The sequence below is a fragment of the Dromiciops gliroides genome, chromosome 2 (genome assembly GCF_019393635.1).
Source record: "Dromiciops gliroides isolate mDroGli1 chromosome 2, mDroGli1.pri, whole genome shotgun sequence".
In the NCBI taxonomy this organism is placed as follows: domain Eukaryota; kingdom Metazoa; phylum Chordata; class Mammalia; order Microbiotheria; family Microbiotheriidae; genus Dromiciops; species Dromiciops gliroides.
In genome coordinates, this window is record NC_057862.1 from 666,900,404 (window position 1) to 666,926,008 (window position 25,605).

Below are 25,605 nucleotides of genomic sequence, written 5' to 3' on the forward strand. Positions count from 1 at the left end.
ATGAGGAAGAGGAAGTAGGGCATAGGGGTGTAGGTGGAGAGAGGAACTGAAGAAGTCGCTAAGGCAGGCCAAGGAGGACAAGGAGGTAAAGAGGAGAGCAGCGTCTCAGGAGTTATAATCAATTACAAGAAGTTGAAAGGATTGAGGATCTTATTTTTTTTAATTATATATATATATATGGAGTTTTTAAAATCGGCAAAAATCCACTTTCTCTCCAATTCACGGTCAACAATTCCCCCACCCACACAATTGAGAACAGAAGGAAAAGACAATTGTTCCATGCATATATAGTCAAACAAAATAGATTTCCACATTAGCTGTGCCCCAGGGCCAGCGCTCTTTCCCTCTCTTAATAGTCTTCATGGGGCAGCTAGGTGGCCCAGCGATAAAGCACCAGCTCTGGATTCAGGAATACCTGAGTTCAAATCTGACCTCAGACACTTGACACTTACTAGCTGTGTGACCCTGGGCAAGTCATTTAACCCTCATTGCTCCACAAAAAAAAAAAAGTCTTCATCAAGACACAAAAGAACCATTCCTCCATGACCTCTGAGAATAGGGCTCAAAGGGGGCATGCCTATGATTTCACCATATTATATCGTAACCAGTTTATGGTTATTTAGTCCTTTGTCACTAAGTGTTCAGGTTTATCTTTTTATGTTGCTCACAATTCCTGTGTTTGAACTTCAAAGTTTCTGTACAACTTAAGTCTTTTCATGAGGAATGCTTGGAAATTCTCTATTTTATTAAAGATCCATTTCTCCCTCATAAGATGATACTCAGTTTTGTGAGGTAAGTCCTTCTTGGCTGTCAGCCTCTACCATTTATCTTTTGGTTTGTTTGTTTTGTTTTGTTTTTGTAGGGCAATGAGGGTTAAGTGACTTGCCCAGGGTCACACAGCTAGTTAAGTGTCAAGTGTCTGAGGCTGGATTTGAACTCAGGTCCTCCTGAATCCAAGGCCAGTGCTTTATCCATTGTGCCACCTAGCTGCCCCACCATTTATCTTTTGGAATACAGTATTCCAAACTCTTTGTTCCTTCAGAGTGGTGGCTTCTCAGTTGTTTGTGATCCTGACTGTGGTTCTTCAGTATTTTAATTCTTTCTTTCTGTTTATAGTATTTTTCTTTGACCCAGATGCTTTGGATTTTGGCTATGATGTTCCTAGGAGTTTTTGTTTGGGGCTTCTTCCATACTGCCTTCTGGTTTGAGATTGAGAAAATTTTAAGATTTCTTAAAATGTGGTATCCAGGCTCTCCCTTTCTCTTCTCTCTCCTCTCCTCTCCTCTCCTCTCCTCTCCTCTCCTCTCCCCTCCCCTCCCCTCCCCTCCCCTCCCCTCCCCTCCCCTCCCCTCCCCTCCCCTCCCCTCCCCTCCCCTCCCCTCCCCTTCTCTTCTCTTCTCTTCTCTTCTCTTCTCTTCTCTTCTCTTCTCTTCTCTTCTCTTCTCTTCTCTTCTCTTCTCTTCTCTTCTCTTCTCTTCTCTTCTCTTCTCTTCTCTTCTCTTCTCTTCTCTTCCCTTCCCTTCCCTTCCCTTCTCTCCTCTCCTCTCTTTACTCTCTCTCTCTCTCTCTCTCTCTCTCTCTCTCTCTCTCTCTCTCTCTGTGTCTTGATATCCAGGCAGATTATTCATCTGTTCTTTTCTCTTTGATCTGTCTTCCAAGTCAATTATTTTTGCCATGAGATACTTTCTTTGAATATTTCTTATTGTTTCATGGAATTAGTCTAGAATGTTGGAAAATGTCGAAAGGAAAGGAAATAGGAAGATCATTGAATACTTGGAGCTAAGAAACAAATGTAAGGCTCTTCCTGAGGAGGAGAGGATTAGATACTCTGAGCAGGAAAGGAAGCAGCTACTCGTCTGCCTTCTTAAAAATACAAAAGTAAAACCATATGATTCGTCAGGCCTGCCGTCATGCAGGATTAATTAGAAGAAGAAGAGAAGCGTTTGGTGAAAGGTGTGGCAGCTGTTTGTCAGTTGGATAACACTAGAGAGGCCTGTTGTCTTTCTGGCAGGCAATGGATAGCAAAATAATTCACAGCTTCTCCCAACGCCAGGTTATATATCTTTTCATACCAGGTCAAGTTAAAAAACACTTTCTAAAACAAACCTGAAAATTTTCCAAAGACGGGTCAAAATACAAAGACTTCATCTCCAGCATGAGTTCTGTAACAAACATGGGTTGAAGAGATTCATCCTCTTCTTGCCTGTCCGTTGTTGGTGCACCAGCCTAAAACAGGACAATTGTGATGTAATTGGGATACAATAAAGATCAAATAGTGAATATCTGAATTAGATTTTAAAATTTTGTCCTAAATTCTCTGACACTATCTGGAAATCATTTTGACATGAAACATTGGCCTAACTTTTGATGACTTAGTCAAGTGACTTATGCATTCAACAGTACCGGCCTTTGCAGACCTATTTGTGTTATACACAAATGTTGTATGTGGAGCCTAGAATCACCTTTCTACCTGAAGAGTGACCACCACCAGAAGACTAATGCATTGGCTAATAGTCATCAGCCTCAGTGAGACCCATTACCCCATTCACAAACTGGAAGTTCTTGGCTACAAAGTGGACTGTCACTGATGACTTCAGAAACTATGAATTTAATGCTCAATTTCAAGTTTGGACAGCCACTGACTTTTGTTTTGTCAAATACCAAGCTGGATGGTTACTTTATGAGATGGGTGGCAGTACCAACCAATTATGACTTAGTGGGCTTTAATAGCCAGGGAAAACAAATGTGGCTGCAGGGACCCTGTCCCATAGGCTATCTGTGTGTCTAAAGACACACTGATTCCCTTCAAAGGGGTGAAGTTCACAGGATCTAGCACTTGCAAGGAGTTTTGCCACTATAATGATAACAGCTGCAAGCTAGCATTTACAGAGTGATTTAAGGTTAGCAGAGCACTTTATATGCTTTCTCATTTGACTCTCACAACATTTTCCAGATGAGGAAACTGGGGTTGAGAGGTTATCAAATGATTTGCTTAGCCTAGGAAACAGCTGAGTCAGGATTCAAACTCAGGTCTCCCAGGTCCACATTCAGCATTCTCTATACCATTGGCCACCTAGCAACTGACTTTATAGAGAGACACAATGGGCTTTCGCCAGGAAGCCTTGGGATCAACTCTTGCTCCTGCTACATACTGGCTGTGTGACCCTAGACAGTCCATTAACCTTTAATGTTATGGTCAAGGCTTTCAGACTATATGTAACAGAGAAGGTGTTGACCTCCATCCGCCATGTTCAATCCCACTCCCTCCCCTTTTTTACATTCTGTTTCAGTGTGTGGCTTCTATGTCTGGTCTGCAGCATGCAGCTCCAACATGGATGTTATATAGCATGGGAATGCCTATGTGTTGCGTGTTCAGTATCATTATTTGTGCCTATGCTGTAAGCCAAATAACAAATATTAATGATGCATATTTACGGGCATAGACATGGACCCAAGGTGACGTCTGAGAATGAAGCTTTTATCTTAAATGCAGGTGAGGATACAAAGAGGACAGATGTCTTAATCATTTTTGTGAACTACATCTTGTGAGCTTACTAGCTTTGAATGCATCCAGTTTGATAGGGAAATAGAAGTCATTTAAGATAGTAGCTTGAGAAAAGGTCAGGGAGTGAGGAAGGAAGTGCTGGGACACAGAACTGGACACTGAGGTGGGGAAAGAGGAAGGGAAGGCAGGGCCAACCTGGCCTGGATCTTTAGAGTTCTATTGCCTAAACCATCCTGGTCGGTGCTCCCAGAACAAACATAGCCTGTTTGTGGCCCCTCCTCTCTAGGGTCTTAGAGACTCTAAGGGTCTTCCCCCTCTCAAATGGATTCTTTGTAAAGGCAAACTAGGCCTTCTACTGAATGGCCCTGGGAAAGACCTTAGCTTAAAAAGGCCAAAGTTGGGGCAGTTAGGTGGCAAAGTGGATAGAGCACCGGCCGTGGATTCAGGAGGACCTAAATTCAAATCTGGCTTCAGACACTTGACACTTACTAGCTGTGTGACCCTGGGCAAGTCACTTAACCCCAATTACCTCAACAAAAACAAAAAAAGGCCAGAGTCTCCCAATACATTCAGGGCCATTCATTGCCAGCCGTCCAGGCCTATGTCATGCCACTGGACTCCCATAACTCTGGAGGAGAGACAGAGACTGATGACTTTGCATAGCTCTCCTTGCTTAAATCCAATTCACTTGCAAGTCACCCTCCTCTTCCAGAACAAAAGACAAACATTCTCTAGTATTCAAACAAACACCCAGGACTTAAGATGAATTCTATCCTCCTAAAGGACTGGGACAAGACTCTGACTCACCTGTTGCCTCATGGCCTGGGAGAACATGTCGGCCCTCTTGGTGTGGGTGCTCCATGCACTAGCTCCTTGATTCATTTACTTTGTTATTTACCTTGCTTTATGATGCACATTATTGAATTGATGGACCTTTAATATGTCCATAGAAAGACCATTGAGTGGGGGGGGCCATGATTACCTCAAAGAGCATCTCAAACCTGGGAAGCAGCAAGTGGTATCCTTAAGGGGAAAAAACTATGTAATCCTTACCTATGATTGGTTCATTTATTTATCTTTTTCTTTTTTTTTTTTTTGGTGAGGCAATTGGGGTTAAGTGACTTGCCCAGGGTCACACAGCTAGTAAGTGTTAAGTGTCTGAGGTCAGATTTGAACTCAGGTCCTTCTGAATCCAGGGCTGGTGCTCTATCCACTGTGCCACCCAGCTGCCCCTGATTGGTTCATTTATGCTATGATTTCTCCCACCTGTGAGACTCTTCTCTGGACTAGCCATGTCTAGCACCTTTTGCAGATACTATTTAAGGCAGGCTTTAAAGGCAGAAAACCTTCACTTAGACCCCTTGACTGTTCGCTATTCTACTGCACACTCTTGAACTCTAAAATGTATTATTTTTCACTTGTCCATATTGGCTTCCATGTATTTCCTGTCATTTCCTGTGTTACACCATCCCTTCTCTAAACCAGGGAGAGTGGTTTCTAAATCTCTTCTCTTCACAGAGCAAGCACTATGCTCATCTCTGCATCACATGCATTCAATTGGTTAACAAACACATTTCATTTAATTTTACCCTACCTTTTTCTCAACTATTTCAAACTTCTCATCAATCCACTTCTGTATAACTTCGACTGGAGGTGTCTGTTTCAGTTTTTCCATCAGATAATTCAAAAGGGTGTTAACAGAGTTGACTGTCAGCACATGCAATGTATTCACAATTAGATAGTCAGTGAGGCGGATAAAGCTTGGAAGAGAAAAGAATACAACCTGACCTCATTGTATACAGCATGTGTTCCTGAAAATTTGAACACAAGGTAAGTATCTGAAGACACAAATCATGCTTTCCTTATTGACTTCCATTATAATCATATCATGATTTCAGACATGTAATCTCCCAGAAAAAAAAAAGTCTTGACCCCAACGAAATAATAAAAGGTATATTTAAGAGTTCTACTATAAACACATCATTGCCTGAACCAACATCATTGTGCAGTAATAACATCAAATCATTTGCTTTTTGTTTTTGTTTTTACAATGGAAAGAGCAGCGAGGGGAGGGGAAAGGGAAGGAAAAAATGCTTATTATTTGAAAAAAAAAGGTTTTTTTTCAAGTTTTAAATAAAAACAGATGAATAAAAGAATAAAACTCTAAAATTTCTGTTTAGGTCAATACCCTGAGACCAGCCTAGTGTGGCTACTGTTCCAGTTTCACTGCCATCTGTCCCACTTAACAGTGTCCCGTCTGGTGCCTTCTCCTTTAGCACCCTTGACCCAGAGGAGCTGCCGCCTGAGACCACCAGGGCACCTCCAACTGGCCTTAGTGCCATTGCCTCGTCTTCTTTCCTAGTCTCCAAATCTGTTTCAATAAAATTAACTGTGCCCAATAACATTGCTTTATTTGATGTTGTAGTTTCAGGACCAATTCCTAATGTGGGGAAACTTGCATGCAGTTTTTTTAAAAAGGCATTTTTGTCCTTGGCAAATATCGCCCATCTGAATTTAGCTCTTCATAACAATCTTGGTAAACATCAAGGAAAATCTGTGTTATAGTAGGAAGAATATTGGGTTACAAGTCTCATTTCTGCTACACATTCCCTGTGTAGTCTTAGGGAAGTGAGATCTCTCTTCCTTAGAGGCTTTCAACCAAAGACTGAATGTCTATTCTTTCAATATGGTGTAGAAAGTCTTCTTGCCCAAGTAAGACTAGTGGCCTCTTAGGTTTGTCTCGACCCTGTGATCTTGTGATTGTCTGTATTTGTTTCCCTATCTGTAAAATTATGGAATTGGGATAGATGAACTCTGAAGTGTCTTCCAACTATAAATTCTGTGCATACTCCTTTAAGTGTATGAATATAATAAAATACCCAGCATGATTTATTCTTTTCACAGTGACAATTCACACTTAAGACTTGAATGATTTTAAGCAGACATGAGAATTCTCTAGGAATTCAGTGTGACTCAGCTAATTCTTGACTTATTCTTTCAAAGAGATCCAGAAAGATGCAAGCAATCCCTAAGATATGCTCTGTGGTAGCTAGCATTTATATGGCGCCTACTGTATGCCAGGCATTTTGCTAAGCAGTTTACAAATATTATTACATTTTGTCTTCACAACAATCCAGCTGCTATTATTATCTCATTTTATTGTTGAGGAAATCTTAAAAAAATCTTATTTGTTTATCTTTGCAATCTTCCCCTTTCCCCCTACACATTGACATATGTAATTCAGTGTTTCAGTGTGTGTAATTAAATGCTTAATGACCATACCTGCCACTTTCTACCTGTGGGTCCTCAGGTAGACACACCTTTCTGGGACTCAGTTTCCTTATCTGTAAAAATAGGGAGTTGGACTAGGTGGCCTCTGAGGTCCATTCAGGTGTCTGATCTATGATTGTAGCTATGTACATTTGTGGAATAGAATTATCAGATAATACATGTACAATTCCCCTCATCCATGTGAACTGAGACTTGAGGAAGACAATAATGGGGTATTGCTTGTCTCTCACCCAATACAACTATGCTGCTTCATGACAGGATGCACCAGTGCCATCCTCATCCTCACTATATTTCATACAGCACTTTAAGGTTTAAAAAGTGCTTTACTTGTACTTTCTCCTCTCATCCTTACAAAAAATACCTGAACTTACAGAAAATAAGGGAGATGGTGTTATGTTGCTGTGTGGTATAGGTGCTATTACTATCCCTAGTGTACAGATAAGAAAACTGAGGTCGAGACTAATTAACTTGCCCAGGGTCATACAGCTAGTAAGAATCTGTTTGAATTCAAATTCAGTTTTTCACTCTCCATTAGGTCAGGAGTATAACAGCAGTCCCCCCTAGTGGGCTTCTGATCACCTAATGGCCTTTGTCTCGACCTCCACTCTGCCCAGGTTATTGGGGGATGGCAGTGTATTACATTTATCTATCTATCCATCTAGCTATCATTTATCATCTATCATATGTCTGCCTATCTATCATCTGTCTGTCTATCTATCATCATCATCCATCCATCCACCCATCTATCTATCTATCTGTCTGTCTGTCTGTCTGTCTGCCTGCCTGCCTGCCTGCCTATCATTCTATCTCATTCTCGAGGGTACCGGATTTCTGGCTGAAATGAAATTGTCACATAGCTGCTGTCTTTTTACTCTTACTAGAATTTAATAAGAGAATGACTTGTTTTTTTATGAAAAGTATAGGAAACAAACAGTACGATTTGCATGTATGGGGAAGAGAGCTACCAACCACGTCAGCCGTATGCAGTGGTGCCTTTTGCTGGCCTGTTCGGTGTACGTCATTTTCTCGGTTTCTCCATAAATATCACGATCAAGTGCCACATCGAGCACATTTGGAGAGCTTGTTCTTATTGTTTCATCTAAAGAAAACAATGAAACATGTTGCTAAATGTCACACGGTGGTTTGGGGGGAAATGAAAAAGGTCCCTTAGGTAAATGCCCCATTTTTTCATTATTGCTGAAGAAAATGGCAGATTCCAAACAAATACAATGACAGAAAAACAAATCTCAAAATGAAAATGTCAAGGTCTCTTATTGGCCAATTCATCTTCTCCTAATGTGAGTCCAGCATAAGTTTTTATTAGTCTAGAGAACTCTATAGTGTCCTGGGAGAAAAGCCAAGAAACACAATGGAGTTGTCGTTCAATTGTTTTTCGGTCTAGTCTGACTCTGTGACTGCATCTGGGGTTTTCTTGGCAAAGATGCTAGAGTGGTTTTCCATTTCCTTCTCCAGTTTATTTTACAGATGAAGAAATTGAGGCAAACAGGGTGAAGTGACTTGCACAAGGTCACACAGCTAGTGTCTGAGGTTGGATTTGAACTTGGGTCTTTCTGACTCCAGGCCTGGCACTTTATCCACTGCACCACAAGGGAGATAGAAAAATTCTCTTAATTCTTTGTATGCTGCTCCCATATTTTCTATGAGGTCAGTCAGTTAAGTAAGCATTTATTAAGTGCCTCTGATGCATTTAGCATTGTGCTAAGCACAGAGGTGAAATAAAAGTTGTCCTGCATCCTACGTGCTTTGAATTTTTTGTGGAAGCCGAGGATTTCTTTACCTCTATCTGTGGAAAACTAGACATGAGCTCTATTCGTGATATTTTCTGAGATTTCCCAGAGGCATCTTTGAGTAGGAAGCAGAATGAGTTTAAGGTTTACCACCCTCAAGACTAACCCTATTCCTTGGAATAGAATAAAAAAATGTCTACTTCATTACACAAACATTTGGGAGGATTGAGAGATGCTACTATTGTTCACATTTTAAGAAAAAATTGCCAAAAAGATGACTGCATGGAACCAAAAACCTGGCCAACACTTGAAATATCCCAATATTCTGATCTACAAGCTTCTTCCAATTTCCTACCTCTCAAGGTTGTGTCAAAAAGGCAATCGTCAGGAATGAATCCAGAGGCCTGCAAAGCTGTTCGGCAAGCATTCCTAACTACATCTTTTGCCACATTTCTGAAATGTGAGAGACGATCCGTTACCTAAAATTTGATCAAAAATAAACGAGATGTCAGAAATACAAGAGCAATAACAGTGAAAGTCAATGTTAGAATCTGGGGGTAAAACTACTTACCTCCCCTAACTGTTTGAGTTGAGCAGCTTTAAATTCTATTAAGGTATACGTATGTCCTTTCTCAATAGAGCAAAGTACCATAAAACTTAGGTTATAACACATTTCTTTGATCCTGAGAACAGCTGGTCTCAAGTACTGAATAAAAATAAAGTTGACATATTATAATTGAAGCAATATTACCAATGTTTCTCTCTTATAAAACTTGTTACTCTTAATAATACACATGTACACCAATACCTTCAGGCTTCATTTGGGGCAAGAGTTTGGGGCTGGAATCAACAAAACACCCAAGGTCAGAGGGTGAGTGTCATGTATTATAAGAAGCAGCATAGCTTGTATTCTTTTTCATGGTACGTTTTCAGGATAATGAGTCATCATGTTTTTAATTAAATTTACTGTGGGGGAAGCTGGGACTAGGCTGTCTATTGGTCAGTACCTTCCTACTTTATTTTGCAGAAGGGATTGATCACTAGGCTCCCAAAAGGACTGCTTCAGCCACACTAGAAGAATAAATTAGCTAGCTACAATATCACTCCTTAGGAAAAGTCAGTTCAGGGGAAAGGACATGCTACTAACAAACTTTCTACCCCTCTTCCCATTCTAAGCTACCTTTCCATTCAGCCACCAAAGGAATTTCCCTAAAGCAGAAATCTGATCATGTCACCTCCTACTCAGTCAACTCCAGTAGCTCCTTGTTACCTCAGGATCAAATACAAAATCTGCTGTTTGGCATCCAAAACCCCTCCTTCCTTTGCAGTCTTCTAACACCTTGTTCTCCCACATATATTCTTTGATCTGGTGATCCTGGATTCCTGGCTGTTCTATGAATGAGACCCTCCATCTCTCAGCTCTGGACACTTTCTCTGGCAGTCCGCCATGCCTGGGTATGCTCTCCCCGTTATTTCAGCAGCTTGGCTTTCCTGCATTCCTTTCAAGCCCCAACTAAGATCCCATCTTTTCCAGGAAACCTTTCTGAACCCCTATTAATTCCCTGTTAATCATTTCCTATTTATCCCACATATAGTTTGCATATAGCTTTTTGTTGTCTCCCCATTTGACTGTGAGCTTCTTGAGGGTAGGGACTGTCTTTTGCCTCTTTTCACATCCCTAGTGTCTGACACATAATAGGCTCTTAAATATTTACTGAGTAACTGGATAGGATCTGGACTGTAATCTCACTGGTAGAGGGATCTCCCTTTCTCTGTTCTGATTGGCTCCTTCTCTGCATCTTCTTTTCTTAGAGACTTGTCAAGAACACAGAGAGGGTGAGTGAATTACATGGGACATGTACCAGGGGCAAGACAAAAGCCCAGGTCTTCCTAGCACCAAGGTCAGCTCTCTGGCCACCGCACCACACTGCCTTCCGAGTGGGACCCACAGTAAATATTGCATAGAAGAGCAAATTCCACTGTGAAATGTATAGAGTTCTGGACAGAGGCAGACCTGTGTTCAAATGCTGCCTCGGGCTCTCACAAACTGTGATCCTAGGCAAGATGCTGAATCTCTAGAGAGTTTTGTTGTTGTTGAGTTGTTTCAGTCATGTCCAACTCTTCAAGACCCCATTTGGGGTTTTCTTAGCAGAGATACTCAAGCACTTTGCCATTTCCTTGTCCAGCTCATTTTCCAGATGAGGAAACTGAGGCATACAGGGTGAAGTGACTTGCCCAGGGTCATACAGCTAGTACATGTCTGAGGTCAAATTTGAACTCAGCTCTTCCTGATGCTCTCTATGCACTGAGCCACCTAACCGTCCTCTTGAGAATTTTAGTGAAGAATAAGATTTATATTATGTATCTGCCACACTAGGTTGTTGTGAGAAAAGTACTTTGCAAAATTAAAGCCAATAAAACTATGAATTATTATCATTAATGGCAACCCTGCTTACAATGAACTCAAGCTGATCTTGGCCCCCAAAGAAAGGTGACAATGTTTCATAAATCAAAGGTTATCAATCCCAAAGCCACAAGGGTTACCTTCTCTTTGTCTCTTTTCTCTCTGATGCCCTGGTTAAATTATGGAAATTATATTAGGAGCCCCGCTTTGCTAAATGAGAAGATGTATACAACACATGGCAAAAATCATTAATTTCCCTAATGGGCCAATCAATTAATCAGCACACATATCCTAAGCATCTACAATGGGCCAGTCACTGGGCAAGATGCTGGGGATAGAAATACAGTGGGTGAAAGTCAGCCAGCCAATAAACATGTATTAACCTCCCACTATATGCCACAAAGTGTGCTAAATACTGGAGATACAAAGAAAGGCAAAAGACAGGCCATTACCTCGAGGAGCTCATAATCTAAGGGAGAGGGGGGGATTTAAAATGTCAATAACTCTGTACAAACAAGCTAGATACAGGATAAACGGGAAATAATCGATAGACAGAAGGTCCGAGAATTAAGAAAGGTTGGGAAAGGCTTCTTGTTGAGCAGAGGCATCAAATAGCAGCTGTATTGTGGCCAGTAACACCTCCCTCCATTCCCCAACCCCAGTGCTCTAAACCATATTTTTGTTTTGTTTTTGGTGAGGCAGTTGGGGTTAAGTGACTTGCCCAGGGTCACACAGCTAGTAAGTGTTAAGTGTCTGAGGCCGGATTTGAACTCAGGTCCTCCTGAATCCAGGGCTGGTGCTTTTATCCACTGCACCACCTAGTTGCCCCCCCAACCTACTTTTTTTTTCGTGAGGCAATTGGGGTTAAGTGACTTGCCCAGGGTCACACAGCTAGTAAGTGTTAAGTGTCTGAGGCCGGATTTGAACTCAGGTCCTCCTGACTCCAGGGCCGGTGCTCTATTGACTGCGCCACCTAGCTGCCCTGCTCTAAACCATATTAAAGTGTGACTGGGAAATACTGAACAAAATAGATAAAAATACAATAGAACATAGAAAATGTTCATGGTTTTCTAAGTCATCTAACAGGGATCTTTATGGATGATTTAGCAATCTTATTTTTATGTGACTTTGATACCACTGCTGTAGAGACAACAAGGATGCTGGCGTCAGTGGATCAAGGAGTATGTGGGGGGAGGGGGAGAGAGTCATTAAGGTGTAAGAAGACTGGAAAGGGGGGAGGGGCAGGTTAGGCAGGGTTTTGAAGGCCATTTAGAGATCCTGAAGATGACAGGGACCCAATGGAGTTTACTAACTAAGGGAGTGACAGGTGTTTACATTCTAAACGGTACATGTATAATGGATGAAATTCCCCACTCAGGGGCCCAATAACTCTCATCATTCCCTTACATTTTTCGCAGATGGGTGATTCTTGAGAAATAACGTGGTGAATAAATACATACATTATTAACAATGAACAGATTATCTTGGAGAGCTTTTCGGCATCCGTTAATTTTCTTGGAGCGGACGTTCTTTCTCCATACGGTAAATGCCTTCCATTTGCGGAAACGTGAAAAGATGGGGATCTTGGTGAGCTCTCGGTGATACAAATATTCCTGCTCCCACCGAGTCAGTTCAATAAATTCCACTTCTCCATCACAAGTGTGAGTTACTGCTCTTTTGCTAATAGTGTAGTAATCATTTTTGTTGACATTTTCATAATTTACAACTCTAGGAAGAAATGAAATTGTGGCGAATGAACAGAGTAAGACAAATTTAAATGGCATTTCATGAATGATGATATTCACCTGTTCGTGAAGGACAGCATAGTACCCTGGAGAGAGGGAATACCCTTGAAAACACATGAATTTGAATTCAAGTCTCATCTTTGACTCACATTGGCTGGGTACCCCTGGGAAAATGACTTAACCTCTCAGTGTGTCAAGCAATTTTCTAAAACTATACATTGCAGAGAAGGTGCTAATGTGCACTGGAGGAGGGAACTAATTCACTTGGGAGTTCTCTCTGCTGAAAACAAAGTCATAGGTTAAGTAAGCCCCTATCTGTATCTGCCAATGACATATTCTCTTAGAAAAATGATATAATCATAAAGAAAATAAACAACATTTTCTAGGAACCATCTTCAAGATGAATAAACTTAAGAATAGAATGAAAAATAATCTCAGGAAGGGATTTAACTCATTCCCTGGAGGGCTACATTTAAACCTCAGATGCTTAGAGTTGGATCAGACCTTAGAGATCACCTAATCAGGGGCAGCTGGGTGGCTCAGTGGATAGAGCACTGGCCCTGGAGTCAGGAGGTATCTGAGTTCAAATCCGGCCTCAGATACTTGACACTTACTAGCTGTGTGACCCTGGGCAAGTCACTTAACCCCCATTGCCCCGAAAAAAAAAAAGAAAAGAAAAAAAAAGAGATTGCCTAATCAAACTTTTTACCTGATGCAAGAATCCAAGTGGAAAAGAGTAGAAACATAATATATAGAATCTACTCTGCTCCTCTCTTGGAAAGTCCAGACACTTGCCCATCTCTAGTCTTTTGGCAGCTCTTGTTCTCTGTGACTTCTGAAAGATTATACCAAAAATGTTTTGGTTTTTTTTTGGTCTATTCTACCTTCAAATTCCTTCAAGGTTTTAATTCATCTGGCCCTAAGTTGTCTCAGTAGAGGAGGCTTCCACAGTAGCCAGTATGCTGGATTTGTTGTCAGGAGGGCCTGATTTCAAATCTTGCCTTAGATATCTGATAGCTGTATGGCTCTAGAGATTCTGTTTTCTCATCTGTAAAATGGGGGTGATAATAATACCAACCTCACAGGGTGATTGTGAAGATAAAATGAGACGTGGGTAATGCTAGTTTAAATGACAATATTATTATCGTTATGTCTGATAAATTGACAATTACACTAGTTAACATTCATGTAACATCTTTATGGCTTGCAAAATGCTTTATAGATTATCTCATTCAATTCTATTGTTATCCCCATTTGGGAGATGAGTCTACTGAGTTTGAGAAAGGACAAGTTACTTGTCCAAGGTCAAACAGGTAGTGTTGAGCAGGATTCAGACTTAGGTCTTCCTGACTCCAAGTGACCCACTATGCTACACAGCTGTCTAAAAATAATAGTTCACATTTCGATAGTGATATAAGGTTTCTGAAGCATTTATCACAAAGTATCTCACTTGTAATTTGCATTTGTAAGCTTCTTGAGATAAGGGGTTTCATTTTTTTTCTTTTTATCCACAGAGCTTAGCATGGTACCTGGCATAGAGAGAAAGTTGTTTGATTGATAGATTGATGATTGATTGATTGATTGATTGATTGATAAGGCAGTCTCCTAGAAGCTAAATTATCAGAAAAAGGAAACAGATCGAAACTTCCTGGGGCATGTAAGAGGAAGCAGTAGAAGAAACTTTAAGTAAACAAATTGGGATAGTTTCTTGCTAAGAGAACCAATGAATTCTGGGGGGTAACAATGGGAAGTGAGGTGAGCGGTCCTTTTCCTGGAGGAGAAAGCTGTGAGGAAGGTTGGGTTGGGAGGGAAAGGCTCATGGATGGCAACATGACCACTGGCTGGGGCTGTTCTGGGATGGGCTGGCTATGGGCAGTCGGGATCACGGAGCTCTGCCAGGACAATACAGCCAGGAAAGGGAAATAACGTTTAAACTACCATGGCAGATTCTGTTTTCTCCTGAGTCCACCAGGATGCTGAATATATCTCCTTTGCTGTAAGACCCAGGATCAGAGTCCTTCTGGAATCTCTGTCCTTTTCCCTAGCAAGTCAATATCAAGTGAGCATTCCTTTGTCCACTCGAAGGCAAGCAGCAGTGGAGAGCTGAACAAACTCAGACTGGACATTGTCTTTAATGCCTGGATCCACACCACTCTAATGTCCTCTGGGGTATGCGAGAGTAGCAGGCTCTCTGATGTTTGGAAGACTGTCATTTTATTATTCAGTATTCTCTAGTTATTACATAGTATTTATTTGCTCATTAATTCTATGTTGAGTAAGCACAGTATGTCATATCCAAGCACACATATATGCTTCCCTAGAAAGGCAGGGCCATTATGCCAAGGTCACATGGCTTCTATTCTCTAGAATACACCAAGCCCCAAAAGGGCCCAGTCTTTTCTAGACAGTGGGAGCACAGAGCTCACTTCATAGAACCACATAGGACAGCTAGGTGGCACATTGGATAAAGCACAGGCCCTGGATTCATGAGGACCTGAGTTCAAATCAGGCCTCAGACACTTGACACTTACTAGCTGTGTGACCCTGGGCAAGTCACTTAACCCTCGTTGCCACCCTCCCCCAAAAAAAACCCAAAACAAGACCAAAAAAAGAGTTAATAGAAAAATAACCTGTGAAAAGTAAATAATATGCAGGTAGAATGCTTGAGTGATTGGATAATCACCAAAAAATTAGCATAGATTTGTGATAGTTATCATGAAGTCTTAAAAATCACTGCCAGTTGGCCATTGGACATCATCTGTGAGATTTGCTTTCCTGGGTAATAACTCACCTGAGATTGTAGGGATCGTATTCAATGGATGATGTTGGCACCGCAGGGATCATGTACAGGAAGCCAAGGTGTTTATTCTCACATATTATTTTGATAATTTGCAAAGGGTCTTTAATATTGGCTCTAATGACGTCTTCTCGGTCTTGAAAAATTAACGTAGGGTAAGTTGCGGAAATCTGTTTTTGGAATATTGTTCTCCCACTAGTGGTCCGTTGTTGTTTAGGAGGGGAAGGAGAGATTACATCAGCAGACAAAAGTTGTACCTAAGCCAAGGCATATTTAGAATGTCAGCTTTTATGTAATGCAAGACCACAATTTTTTAAAAACCAAAGTATTATCTGAAAACAAAAGGTATTCCTCTCTTGTCCTCTAGCTTTAAAAAAAATCAATGGGGGCAGCTAGGTGGTGCGGTGGATAGAGCACTGGCCTTGGAGTCAGGAGTACCTGAGTTCAAATCTGGCCTCAGACACTTAACACTTACTAGCTGTGTGACCCTGGGCAAGTCACTTAACCCCAACTGCCTCACTTAAAAAAAATCAATGTCCTTCCTAAAATGTGGTGCCCAGAACTATGCACCAAATACTACAGGTGTGGACTGACCAGGACAAAATACAGTAGGACTATTGCCTGATCCCAATCTACACATCATCTCTCTCACAAGATAGTCTAAGGCTGCACCGTTTTTTTGTTTGTTTTAGTTTCTATGCCACACTGCTGACCCATATTGAGCTCACATTCTATTAAAGTCCCTAAATCTTTTTCACTAAGACTGTTGTCTAACCAAGAATTTCTACTGTTGTACTTGTGCGATTGATTTTTTTAACCCATCCGTACAAATTTACATTGAACTCTGTTAAATTCTGTCTCGGATTTGGCTCATTCTTAGGCTGGTAGGATCATAGATCTAAGGATGGGTGGAGGTGATCAGTGACAGCCTGGCTTCCTCTTCCTTTCATCATTTCAGGAGGGGCAAAGTGAGTCACATGGAATGAGCAGGTGTCAGTGGACTATGATCTGCATGGCAAATATTACAATATCTTCTCTCCCACCTTCAAATACACCCATCTTCTGAAATTCCCTATTGTGTCAAGGGTCCCCCTTGGCTTATAGATGGAGGAAACTGAGGCTCTCACAAGTGAAATGACTTTCTGAAGGTCATGCAAATACCAAGAGGGAGAGCCAGAAGTTAAACACAGGCTCACTGATGCCAGAATGGGAATGCTTTCCACTATAATCCACTGCTTACCTAGCTTGCCAAGGGTGGGGCAGCTAGGTGGTGCAGTGGATAGAGCACTGGCCCTGAAATTGGGAAAACCTGAGTTAAAATCTCATCTCATCTCAGACACTTACTAGCTGTGTGACCCTGGGCAAGTCACTTCACCCCAATTGCCTTAAACATCTGGGGCCATCTCCAGTCATCCTGATATATATATAGAGAGAAAGATATATAGAGAGATATATAGATATATAGATAGATATAGATATAGATATGTGTGTATGTATGTATATTTATATACATATATACACACATGTATATACACACAGAGACACTTATACATACTTATACATATAAACGCACACACACACACACACACATATATTTTGTCACTGGACCCAGATGGCTCTGGAGGAGAGAGTGAGATTGGTGACCTTGCACAGCCCTCCCTCACTTAAAATCAATTCACTGCAAGTCATGACATCACCCTGATGTCTCTGTCCTCTTCGAGAACAAAGAACAACAGCTTGTCAAGATCTTTTCGGAGTCCAGTCTTTTCACTGTGTTCCAACTTCAAGTTATCCAGAAACTGAATACCCAATAAGCAATACCATTTGTTCCTTCAGTCAAGTCATCTCTAAAAATGTCAAACAAATCATGGGCCTTATCAGAGCCCTATGCACTTGACGAGAGACTTCCTTTCAGATTCTCTTCTTGATCTTCAACCTCTGTAACATCACCCTTCATGAAGGTGCCTTAAATCATATTGCTTTGATGGTGATCATAATGTTAATTTGACAAAAATACTTATAGTGCCAAACAGAAAGAATGACATTTTGAAAGTCTCAAAAGGTTAGAAACATACACATAAATCCTTTGAAAGCACCTAAAGAAATTATATAGAAAGCTGAGGATCTTTTTCCTTTTTAATTGTATTTTTCTTTAAGCAATTATGGCTGAAGGTGTTCCTTTTTTTTTGGACAAATTATCTTTGATAGAAATACTTCTATTTTTTCTGAGTAAAAATGTACTTAGAACTCTAATTGAAGCTACAATTAATTAATTGGTATTAGAGTACCTGCTTTTTTTTCATTTCTGATGAAACTGAGGCAAATGATTCACTGAATGGTATTCTTTCCAAAGGTTTTGGTGGAGGTTGGAGCAGTCCAGAACTTATTAATTTTGCTCGGTTTTGTTCATATATGTATTCTGGCTGCATATGATCCTGGTAGACTTTCAGTACAGGCTTTGAAGGGAAAAAAAAGTTTTGCAGTTATCATCTGCTATAAAAGACTGTTCCTTGTCCCATCTTCTGTAGACCCATATCTGATTTTAGGGTTCTGACCTGGTTTGGAGAGACCATAGCTGTCCTGGCCTGTTTTCTTGCCACCACATGCTACTCCAGTTATCCTGAGTCCATTATTTTGTGCCCTTTTCTTCTTATACTTAATCTCATCTATGCTTGTGCTACACCACTAGAAATGCATTAGATGTGGGGAAATTGGGACACTAATGTATTGTTGGTGGAGTTGTGAACTGATTCAACCATTTTGGAGAGCAATGTGGAACTACGCCCAAAAGGCATACCCCTTGTGCATACCCTTTCATCCAGCATTAGCACTACTAGGTCTGTATCCCAAAGAGATCATAACAAAGGGAAAAGGACGTACATGTCCAAAAATATTTATAGCAGCTCTTTTTATGATGGCAAAGAATTGGGCACTGAGGAATGCCCATCAATTGGGGAATGGCTGAACAAGTTGTGGTTTATGAATATAATGGAATACTATTGTGCAATAAGAAATGATGAGCAGGAAGATTTCAGAAAAACCTGGAAAGAGTTACATGAACTGATGCTGAGTGAAGTGAGCAGAATCAGTAGAATATTGTACACAGTAATAACAACATTGTGTGATGATCAACTGTGATAGACTTAGCTCTTCTCAGCATTACAATGATCCAAGACAATTCTAAAAGACAATGCGATCCACATCCAGGGAAAGAACTATGAAATCAGAATGCAGATCAAAGCATACTACTTTTCACTTTTTTTTCCTTATGTTTTTTTCCCTTTTGTTCTGATTTTTCTTTCACAACATGACTTTTGTGGAAATATGTTTAACATGATTGCACATGTACAACCTATATATGTGTGTGTGTGTATTTATAAGTGTATATGTATATATATATGTGTGTATGTATATATATGTGTATATATGTATATATATACACATACATATATATACATACATATACATACATATATATCTTGCTGTCTTGGAAGGGTGAAGAGAAAGAAAAAAGGAAGAGGGGAGGGAGAGAGAAAGATTTGAAGCTAAAAATCTTATAAAAATGAATGTGGAAAACTATCTTTACAAGTAACTAGAAAAAAAAATTTACAATAATGTAACCCTGATGCTAAAAAAGAAAGAAATGTCTCAGAGCTTTAGTTCTATAGCTTTTAGCATTTTTAGTTTTTACAACATTTTGCATTTTTACAAAGTGCCTTCCTGGGGCAGCTATGTAGCGCAGTGGATAGAGCACCGGCCCTGGAGTCAGGAGGACCTGAGTTCAAATCCAACCTCAGACACTTAACACTTATTAGCTGTGTGACCTTGGGCAAGTCACTTAACCCCAACTGCCTCACCAAAAAAAAAAAAAAGTGCCTTCCTCAACCCTAAGGTAGTTCTGGTAAATGCTATTATCCCTTGTTTACAAAGACAGTCCTCTGAGGCAAAGAGGGTTAAGTGACTTACTCAGGGTCACACAGCTAGTTAAGTGTCTGAGATTGGATTTGAATTCAGGAAGATGAGTCTTCCAGACTTCAGGCTCAGCATTCTATCCACTGGGCCACCTAGCTGCTTCCCAATAAACATTTTTAAAGTTCCTACTATGTTCCAGTCATTGTGCTAAACCCTGTATATCATCTGTCTTCTACTGTATTTTTATTGATTTTGTTAAACGTTTCCCAATTACATTTTAATCTGGTTTGAGAATTTAATCTGGCTCTGGAGTTTAATGTGCACTCAGTTTTGCTGGCTGCATGGGCAGTGAGTCACTATACCACTGCTGTGTGACCCTGAGCATGTCGGTCACTTAACCTCTGCCTTGTTTTACTCAACTGCAAAATGGGTATAATAATAGCACCTACCTCAGAATTGTAGTGTGAATCAAATAAGATTAATATTTGTAAAACATTTGGCACAGTGCCCAATATACAGGTGTTCAATAAATGTTTGTTCCCTCCTACTTCTCCTCCAGAAAGTGAATCATAATGTAGATATTTTTCATGTGTATATACATACATATGCATACACATACACACATCCATCCATCCAAATGTAAGCATTGCCAACACCAGGAAATTCTGCTTCCTGCGACACATGGGTATTTATTTTTTGATATGTTGAGTTGTACATATACTCAAACTTGTGATAGCAACACCTCAGATGACAGTAGAAACATGTAAGCATAAGTGTGGCAATTTAAAAATATTACCTAGGGGGAGGGACATCTTGTCCAGGCTCTTCCATAAATTCCATAAAGGTGAGTCTTCGGACATTAGGTGGCACAGTGGATAGAATGCAGAGCCTGAAATCAAGACGTCTCATCTTCCTGAATTCAAATCAGACCTTAGACACTAGCTGTGTGACCATGGGCAAGTCACTTAACCCTGTTTGCCTCAGTTTCCTCATTTGTAATATGAGTTAGAGAAGAAAATGACAAACCACTCCAGTATCTTTGCCAAGAAATTTACCCCCCCAAAAAAGGGTCACAAAGACTAGGACGAGACTGAAACAACTGAACAACACTAATAACCCCAAGGTGAGTCTTCCTGACTCCAGGCCTGGACTTCAAAACATCACCCAACTGCCCTCAGCAGTCCCCATTAATACTTAGAGTGGTCAAGGGCAGCTAAGTGGTGCAGTGGATAAAGCACTGGCCCTGGATTCAGGACGACCTGAGTTCAAATCTGGCCTCAGACACTTGATACTTACTAGCTGTGTGACCCTGGGCAAGTCACTTAACCCTCATTGCCCCGTCCCCCCCAAAAAAACCCCAAACAAACAGTACTTAGAGTGGTGGTGAAGGAGAAGCCCAGCAAACCAAATAAAGTCCTAATGTTCAAGTCTTACTGCCCTACTTGTTCCATACCCGGGTTAGACATTCCTTGATGAGCTTGTATTCATTTATCCACTAAAGATATGGGTCACCAGAAAAGAAGTCTGATTTTCCCTTTGGACCCTCTCCCTCCCTCCTCTGATGAAGCTGGACCCTGAAACGGCTTCACTGCCCCAGTTGGAGCCCGCTGCTTTATGGTATCCACCCAGGGGTTCAGAGGGCTAGAGCTGGTAGAGACTCCAGGGGAACTACAAGGGAGGAAACTGACCCATAAGGAAACATACCAGAGGTTCGAGCTTTAATGGCTGCTGGCGTTTTCGAGTCCGGTCTTGGGCTTTTGTATTGTGTACAAAGGTCAGGATTTTGGACTGTTGAGACGGATCTTTGAGGCCCACAAAGTTCAGCCTCTTCTGGAGGGTAGAAGCCCCACCGCTGGAAGTCATCGAAGACCCCGACTCTTGTGAATCATCGAGGTCGTCAGTTTTTTGGTCAGCTCGGGGTCGTAATAGATCGAAGGGGGGTTTGGACATCTTGATCTGGAAGAGGAAAGAAAAGGTGTTTAAGCAAAGCCAGGGTGAATTTTCCCCCAGTGCTTCCCAAAGCAGAGGCCCAGAGCACAGGTGGACTCCTAGATACGGTCATACCATTAGAGTGGGAAGAGATCTCAAAGCATGGAGTAAGTGCAGGATTTGGAATCAGGAAACCTGGGCTCCAGCCATGCCTGTGTGGTCTTGGAGAAGTTGCTTTCCCTCTCTGGGCCTCAGGCTTCCTCATCTCTAAGATGGAGGCTGGGAGGCGGTTTGAACTGGATGATTCCCTGAGGTTCCTTGTAGGTCATACTCTTCACTATTCTGATTCCGGATTGTTCATTGTTAAAAAGATTCAGTTCATGGCGCAGTGGATAGAGCACTGGCCTTGGAGTCAGGAGTACCTGAGTTCAAATCCAGCCTCAGACACTTAACACTTACTAGCTGTGTGACCCTGGGCAAGTCACTTAACCCCAATTGCCTCACTAAAAAAAAAAAAAAAAAAAAAAGATTCAGTTCAAGACAATTCAACTACTCAGCTAGTATTTATCAAATATCTACTAAGAACAAGGGACATCGAGACAAAAAGAAAAGCAGTGATTGGCCTGGGGGAGCTCCATCCTACTGGGGAGGATGGGATAGTGATAATGATAATGACTATTATTGGGGTTAGATGGAAATTATTAATTATTAATGATTATTATTGGGGTTAGATGAAAATCTAGTTGTTTGCAAAGCACTTCACAGATGTTATCTAATAATCTCACAATAACTCTGGAAGTTAGGTGCTATGACTATCTGTATTTTACAGATGAGGAAACTGAGGTAGGTGTAGATTAAGTGACTCACCCTGGGTCACACAGCTACTAAGAGTCTGAGGCTGGATTTGAACTCAGGGCTTTCTGATTTCCAGTCTGGACCTCCACCCCCACAGGGACACAGCAGCTCCACTGGGGTCTGTTGGATAAAACCAGGGCTTGAAGTGGAGAAGACCTCTGACGCTTACTAGCTGGTGTGACTGTGGACAAACCAAGTGACCTCTTTGGGTCTGTTTTTCCACTGGTAAAATGGGCATATTACTATCTGTAGTACCTCCTAATGAAGTCGTTCCAGGAGCTCTACATAAATGTTACATCTCACGCATAAGGCAGCATCAGGACTTCAGGAAAGGGTTCAAGTGAGAGCCAGTGCTTGAAATGAGCCTTGAATGAAGATTCTCAGAAGAGGAAGTAAAAGACAACAGATCTAGAAGGGACCTTGGAGCCTGACTAGTCCACACCCCCTCATTTTACAGATGGGGAAATCGAGGCTTACAGAGATGAAGGAACTTGCCCAGGTTCTCCAAGCTGGCACACTTCAGAGCCAGGATTTTAACTCAGGTCTTCTGTTGTTTAAGTCCAGCAATTTCTCCACTAGGCAACTCTGCAAAGTGCATTCGAGGCCCAGGGGAAAGCGCACGGGCAAGAGATGGACTGTTGAGCAGGGGCAAAGCAAACAGGCCAGGCCAGCTATTCTTAGAGCCTTACCGTGCGCCACACAGCAAGGAGCCCACCCCCTCAGTCTCCCTCCCTGCTCTTGCCTCCAGCCCGGGCTGCGCTTTATCCGCGCCTTCGCCGCCCCTGCCCCACTCACCGAGCCTCCAGGGCGCGGGGCGATCTCTGCTCAGGACAACGTGAGCCCCGGCCGGGTGAGGGACTTGGGATGCCCCTCGGGGAGAGGGGACACTAACTGCGCGCTGACCGCAGTGTTTCCCGTTGCCTAGCTACGAGGGGCGCCAGGCCCGCCTCCGCGCCGGCTCGTGTCCTGTCAATCAGGAGGGGGCGGACCGCCTGAGCTGGGAGAACGCCAGGGGTTCTGGTCCGGGGGATGGAGAGTTCATGCGGAGGCCGGCCTTCTCCTTTTGCCGGTGCAGCCTCGGGTGAGTCACTGGCCTTTCCTGCAGCTCACGTCCGAACCTGCCAACAGCAGACTGGCAAAGATGCCAGCAAAGGAAATCGATAGTTGTTGGGGGGACTGGGCGAACCTGGGCGCAGCGATGCCCTGTTGGTCCAGCTGCGATTGGCGCAACCATTCTGGAAAGCAGTTTGTAACCATACGGCCCAAATCACTCACTCAACTTTGCATCCCCCAGCCATACCGCTACTAGACCACCCCACCAGCCCATCTCCGCCCCAACCACCAAAGGAAAAGAAGACCCTGCCTATAAAAACTCTTCCTAAAAGCATTTTTGGTTGGAGCAAAGACCTGGAAACTAAAGGGGTGGTCATCAGCTAGGGAATAGCTGAATGGGATGGAATATTATTTTTCAATAAGAAATAATTAGATGTTTCAACGTGGCCAGTGTTGCAATTTGATTTGACTATGTATTTGTTAAGAGGACTTTCTCCCCCTTTTCTTTTCTCAATTGGAGGAGGTAAGGATGGGGGGCGGGGAGAGAAATGTTAGCTAATTGAAAAACTTAAATTTCAGAAATGACTAAAGGATCAAAGGGACAGATACAGAGATATTTGGGAAGACTTATGTAGGAGAAAACTGAATGGGCTTTGAGGGGCATTGCATCCAGCATGTGGCCTGACCTAAAAGAGCTCTGGGTACGTGGTCCATGGAAAGGCCCCTTTTGGCCCAGTCATCCTTTGCTACATTGGTATGCATTAATGCAGAGTAGAATGAGCTGAACCAAAACAATTTACACAATAAGTACAAGGTTGTAAAGAAAGAATTAAGAACTTTGCACAACAAAATAACCCAATCACCATTCCAGGAGACTCATGACAAAGTCTCTTTCTAGCCTTGGTGTAGTGTGTTGGACTAGGACTCAGGGAAATCCAGGTTCAAATCCTTTCTCAGCTGCTATCTGTGTGACTTCAGATGAGCCACTAAATGTCTCTGAAACTCAGTTGCTTACCTATAAAATGAGTAAGATCCCATGGTCTAAAAGGTCCCTTTGATCTCTAAATCTATGATTCTCTGATTCCCTCCAAATCGGGGATCTGAGGATGCCACAGTTCTTACAGAATTTCCATCTGCATTCATGGAATTGCCAGGGGGCATGTCAGCGGGACGACCTACAGCCTGAGTTGAATTGCTATGCCCTGTGTCCACAATGAACAGGTAGGTAGTGCAAGAAGACTCTGCTTCCTGAGTTCAAATCTGACCTCTGATGCTTACTAGCTGTGTGGCCCTGGGCAAGTCACTTCACCTGCCTGCTTCAGTATCCTCCTCTGGAAAATGAGCCAGAGAAGGAAATGGCCAACCACTCCAGTATCTTTGCCAAGAAAACCCCAAATGGGGTCACGAAGAGTTGGACGCAACTGTAAAACAACTGAACAATAACAACAACAATGCCCATATTTGGACATTCTCAAATGATCAGTTCTGATAATCTGACAATCATGATGTTCTTCTGACTCTGCTGGAAACAGCTCTCCAGTTATGAATAATTATGGGCATGGATTTTCCATTTCTCTGGCATGCAGTTTGTACAAGATCACCAATTTAGAGCTGGAAAGAATCCATTGATTCCCACTTCCTCATTTTACATATAAGGACACTGAGGCACTTGCCAAGGCTCACACAGGTAGGATATGAACCCAGGTTTTCCTAACCCCAAACCAGTGCCCAATCCCCTATGCCACATGCCTCCTTATTCCTACTGTCTCTACGATTACTCTCTCCTGTATTCTAGACATTTGTTCACTCTCTCTGACCTGTGGCTTGTCCTCCCCTTTTTTTACCTCTAGGTGTTTCCCCTCACTGTTGTCCCAAGTTGAAATGCCCCCTTCATCACCCACTGAAATCCTGCCCACCCTTCATGACCCAGCTGAGTTTCCTTTTTCCTGTGGCTTCCCTGACCACTCCAAGTGGAGATCAATCTCTTCCACGAAGTACTTACCAAGAGAACATTTATAGTCTGTATCACATATGGCATTCTCTGGGGAGCCTTCTAATATAAACTCTGCTCTTTTTGCATGGATGTCTTGTAGCAGACAGGAGCGGGGTGGGGGTGAAGGGCTTTTCTGCCCTCTGGTTTCCCTTGGGTTCTAGTTTCTAACTGCTACAGCCTTATCATTTCAGCTGGAGTAGGAAGAAGTTCCTTGAGGGGAGGGACCATGTCTTCAATGACTCCATTTCTTCTCTCCCAGTCTTTGCTTTCCCTGTTCCCCATGCCTAGAATGCACTCACTCCCTTGGTCTCTTAGAATTTCTAGATTCCTTCAAACCTCTGCTTAAGACCCCTGTGCCCTAAGGACTCCTGGA

At 42.1% G+C, this 25,605-nt stretch overlaps 1 protein-coding gene across 1 annotated transcript in view; it reads right to left on the reverse strand.

The window, feature by feature from the left end:
* DNAH6 (dynein axonemal heavy chain 6) overlaps positions 1 to 21,352 on the reverse strand; it is a 211,021-nt gene extending 189,669 nt beyond the window's left edge. Inside the window, exons 1-9 of the mRNA XM_043981262.1 lie at positions 21,107 to 21,352; positions 17,779 to 17,946; positions 15,485 to 15,747; positions 12,409 to 12,676; positions 9,116 to 9,250; positions 8,900 to 9,023; positions 7,766 to 7,895; positions 5,100 to 5,265; positions 2,107 to 2,226 (exon numbers count right to left, since the gene is read on the reverse strand). Coding sequence (XP_043837197.1) covers positions 2,107 to 2,226; positions 5,100 to 5,265; positions 7,766 to 7,895; positions 8,900 to 9,023; positions 9,116 to 9,250; positions 12,409 to 12,676; positions 15,485 to 15,747; positions 17,779 to 17,946; positions 21,107 to 21,352 — 1,620 coding nt within the window. The remainder of the gene's footprint in view (positions 1 to 2,106; positions 2,227 to 5,099; positions 5,266 to 7,765; positions 7,896 to 8,899; positions 9,024 to 9,115; positions 9,251 to 12,408; positions 12,677 to 15,484; positions 15,748 to 17,778; positions 17,947 to 21,106) is intronic.
* Between the last annotated feature and the right edge of the window lie 4,253 nt (positions 21,353 to 25,605).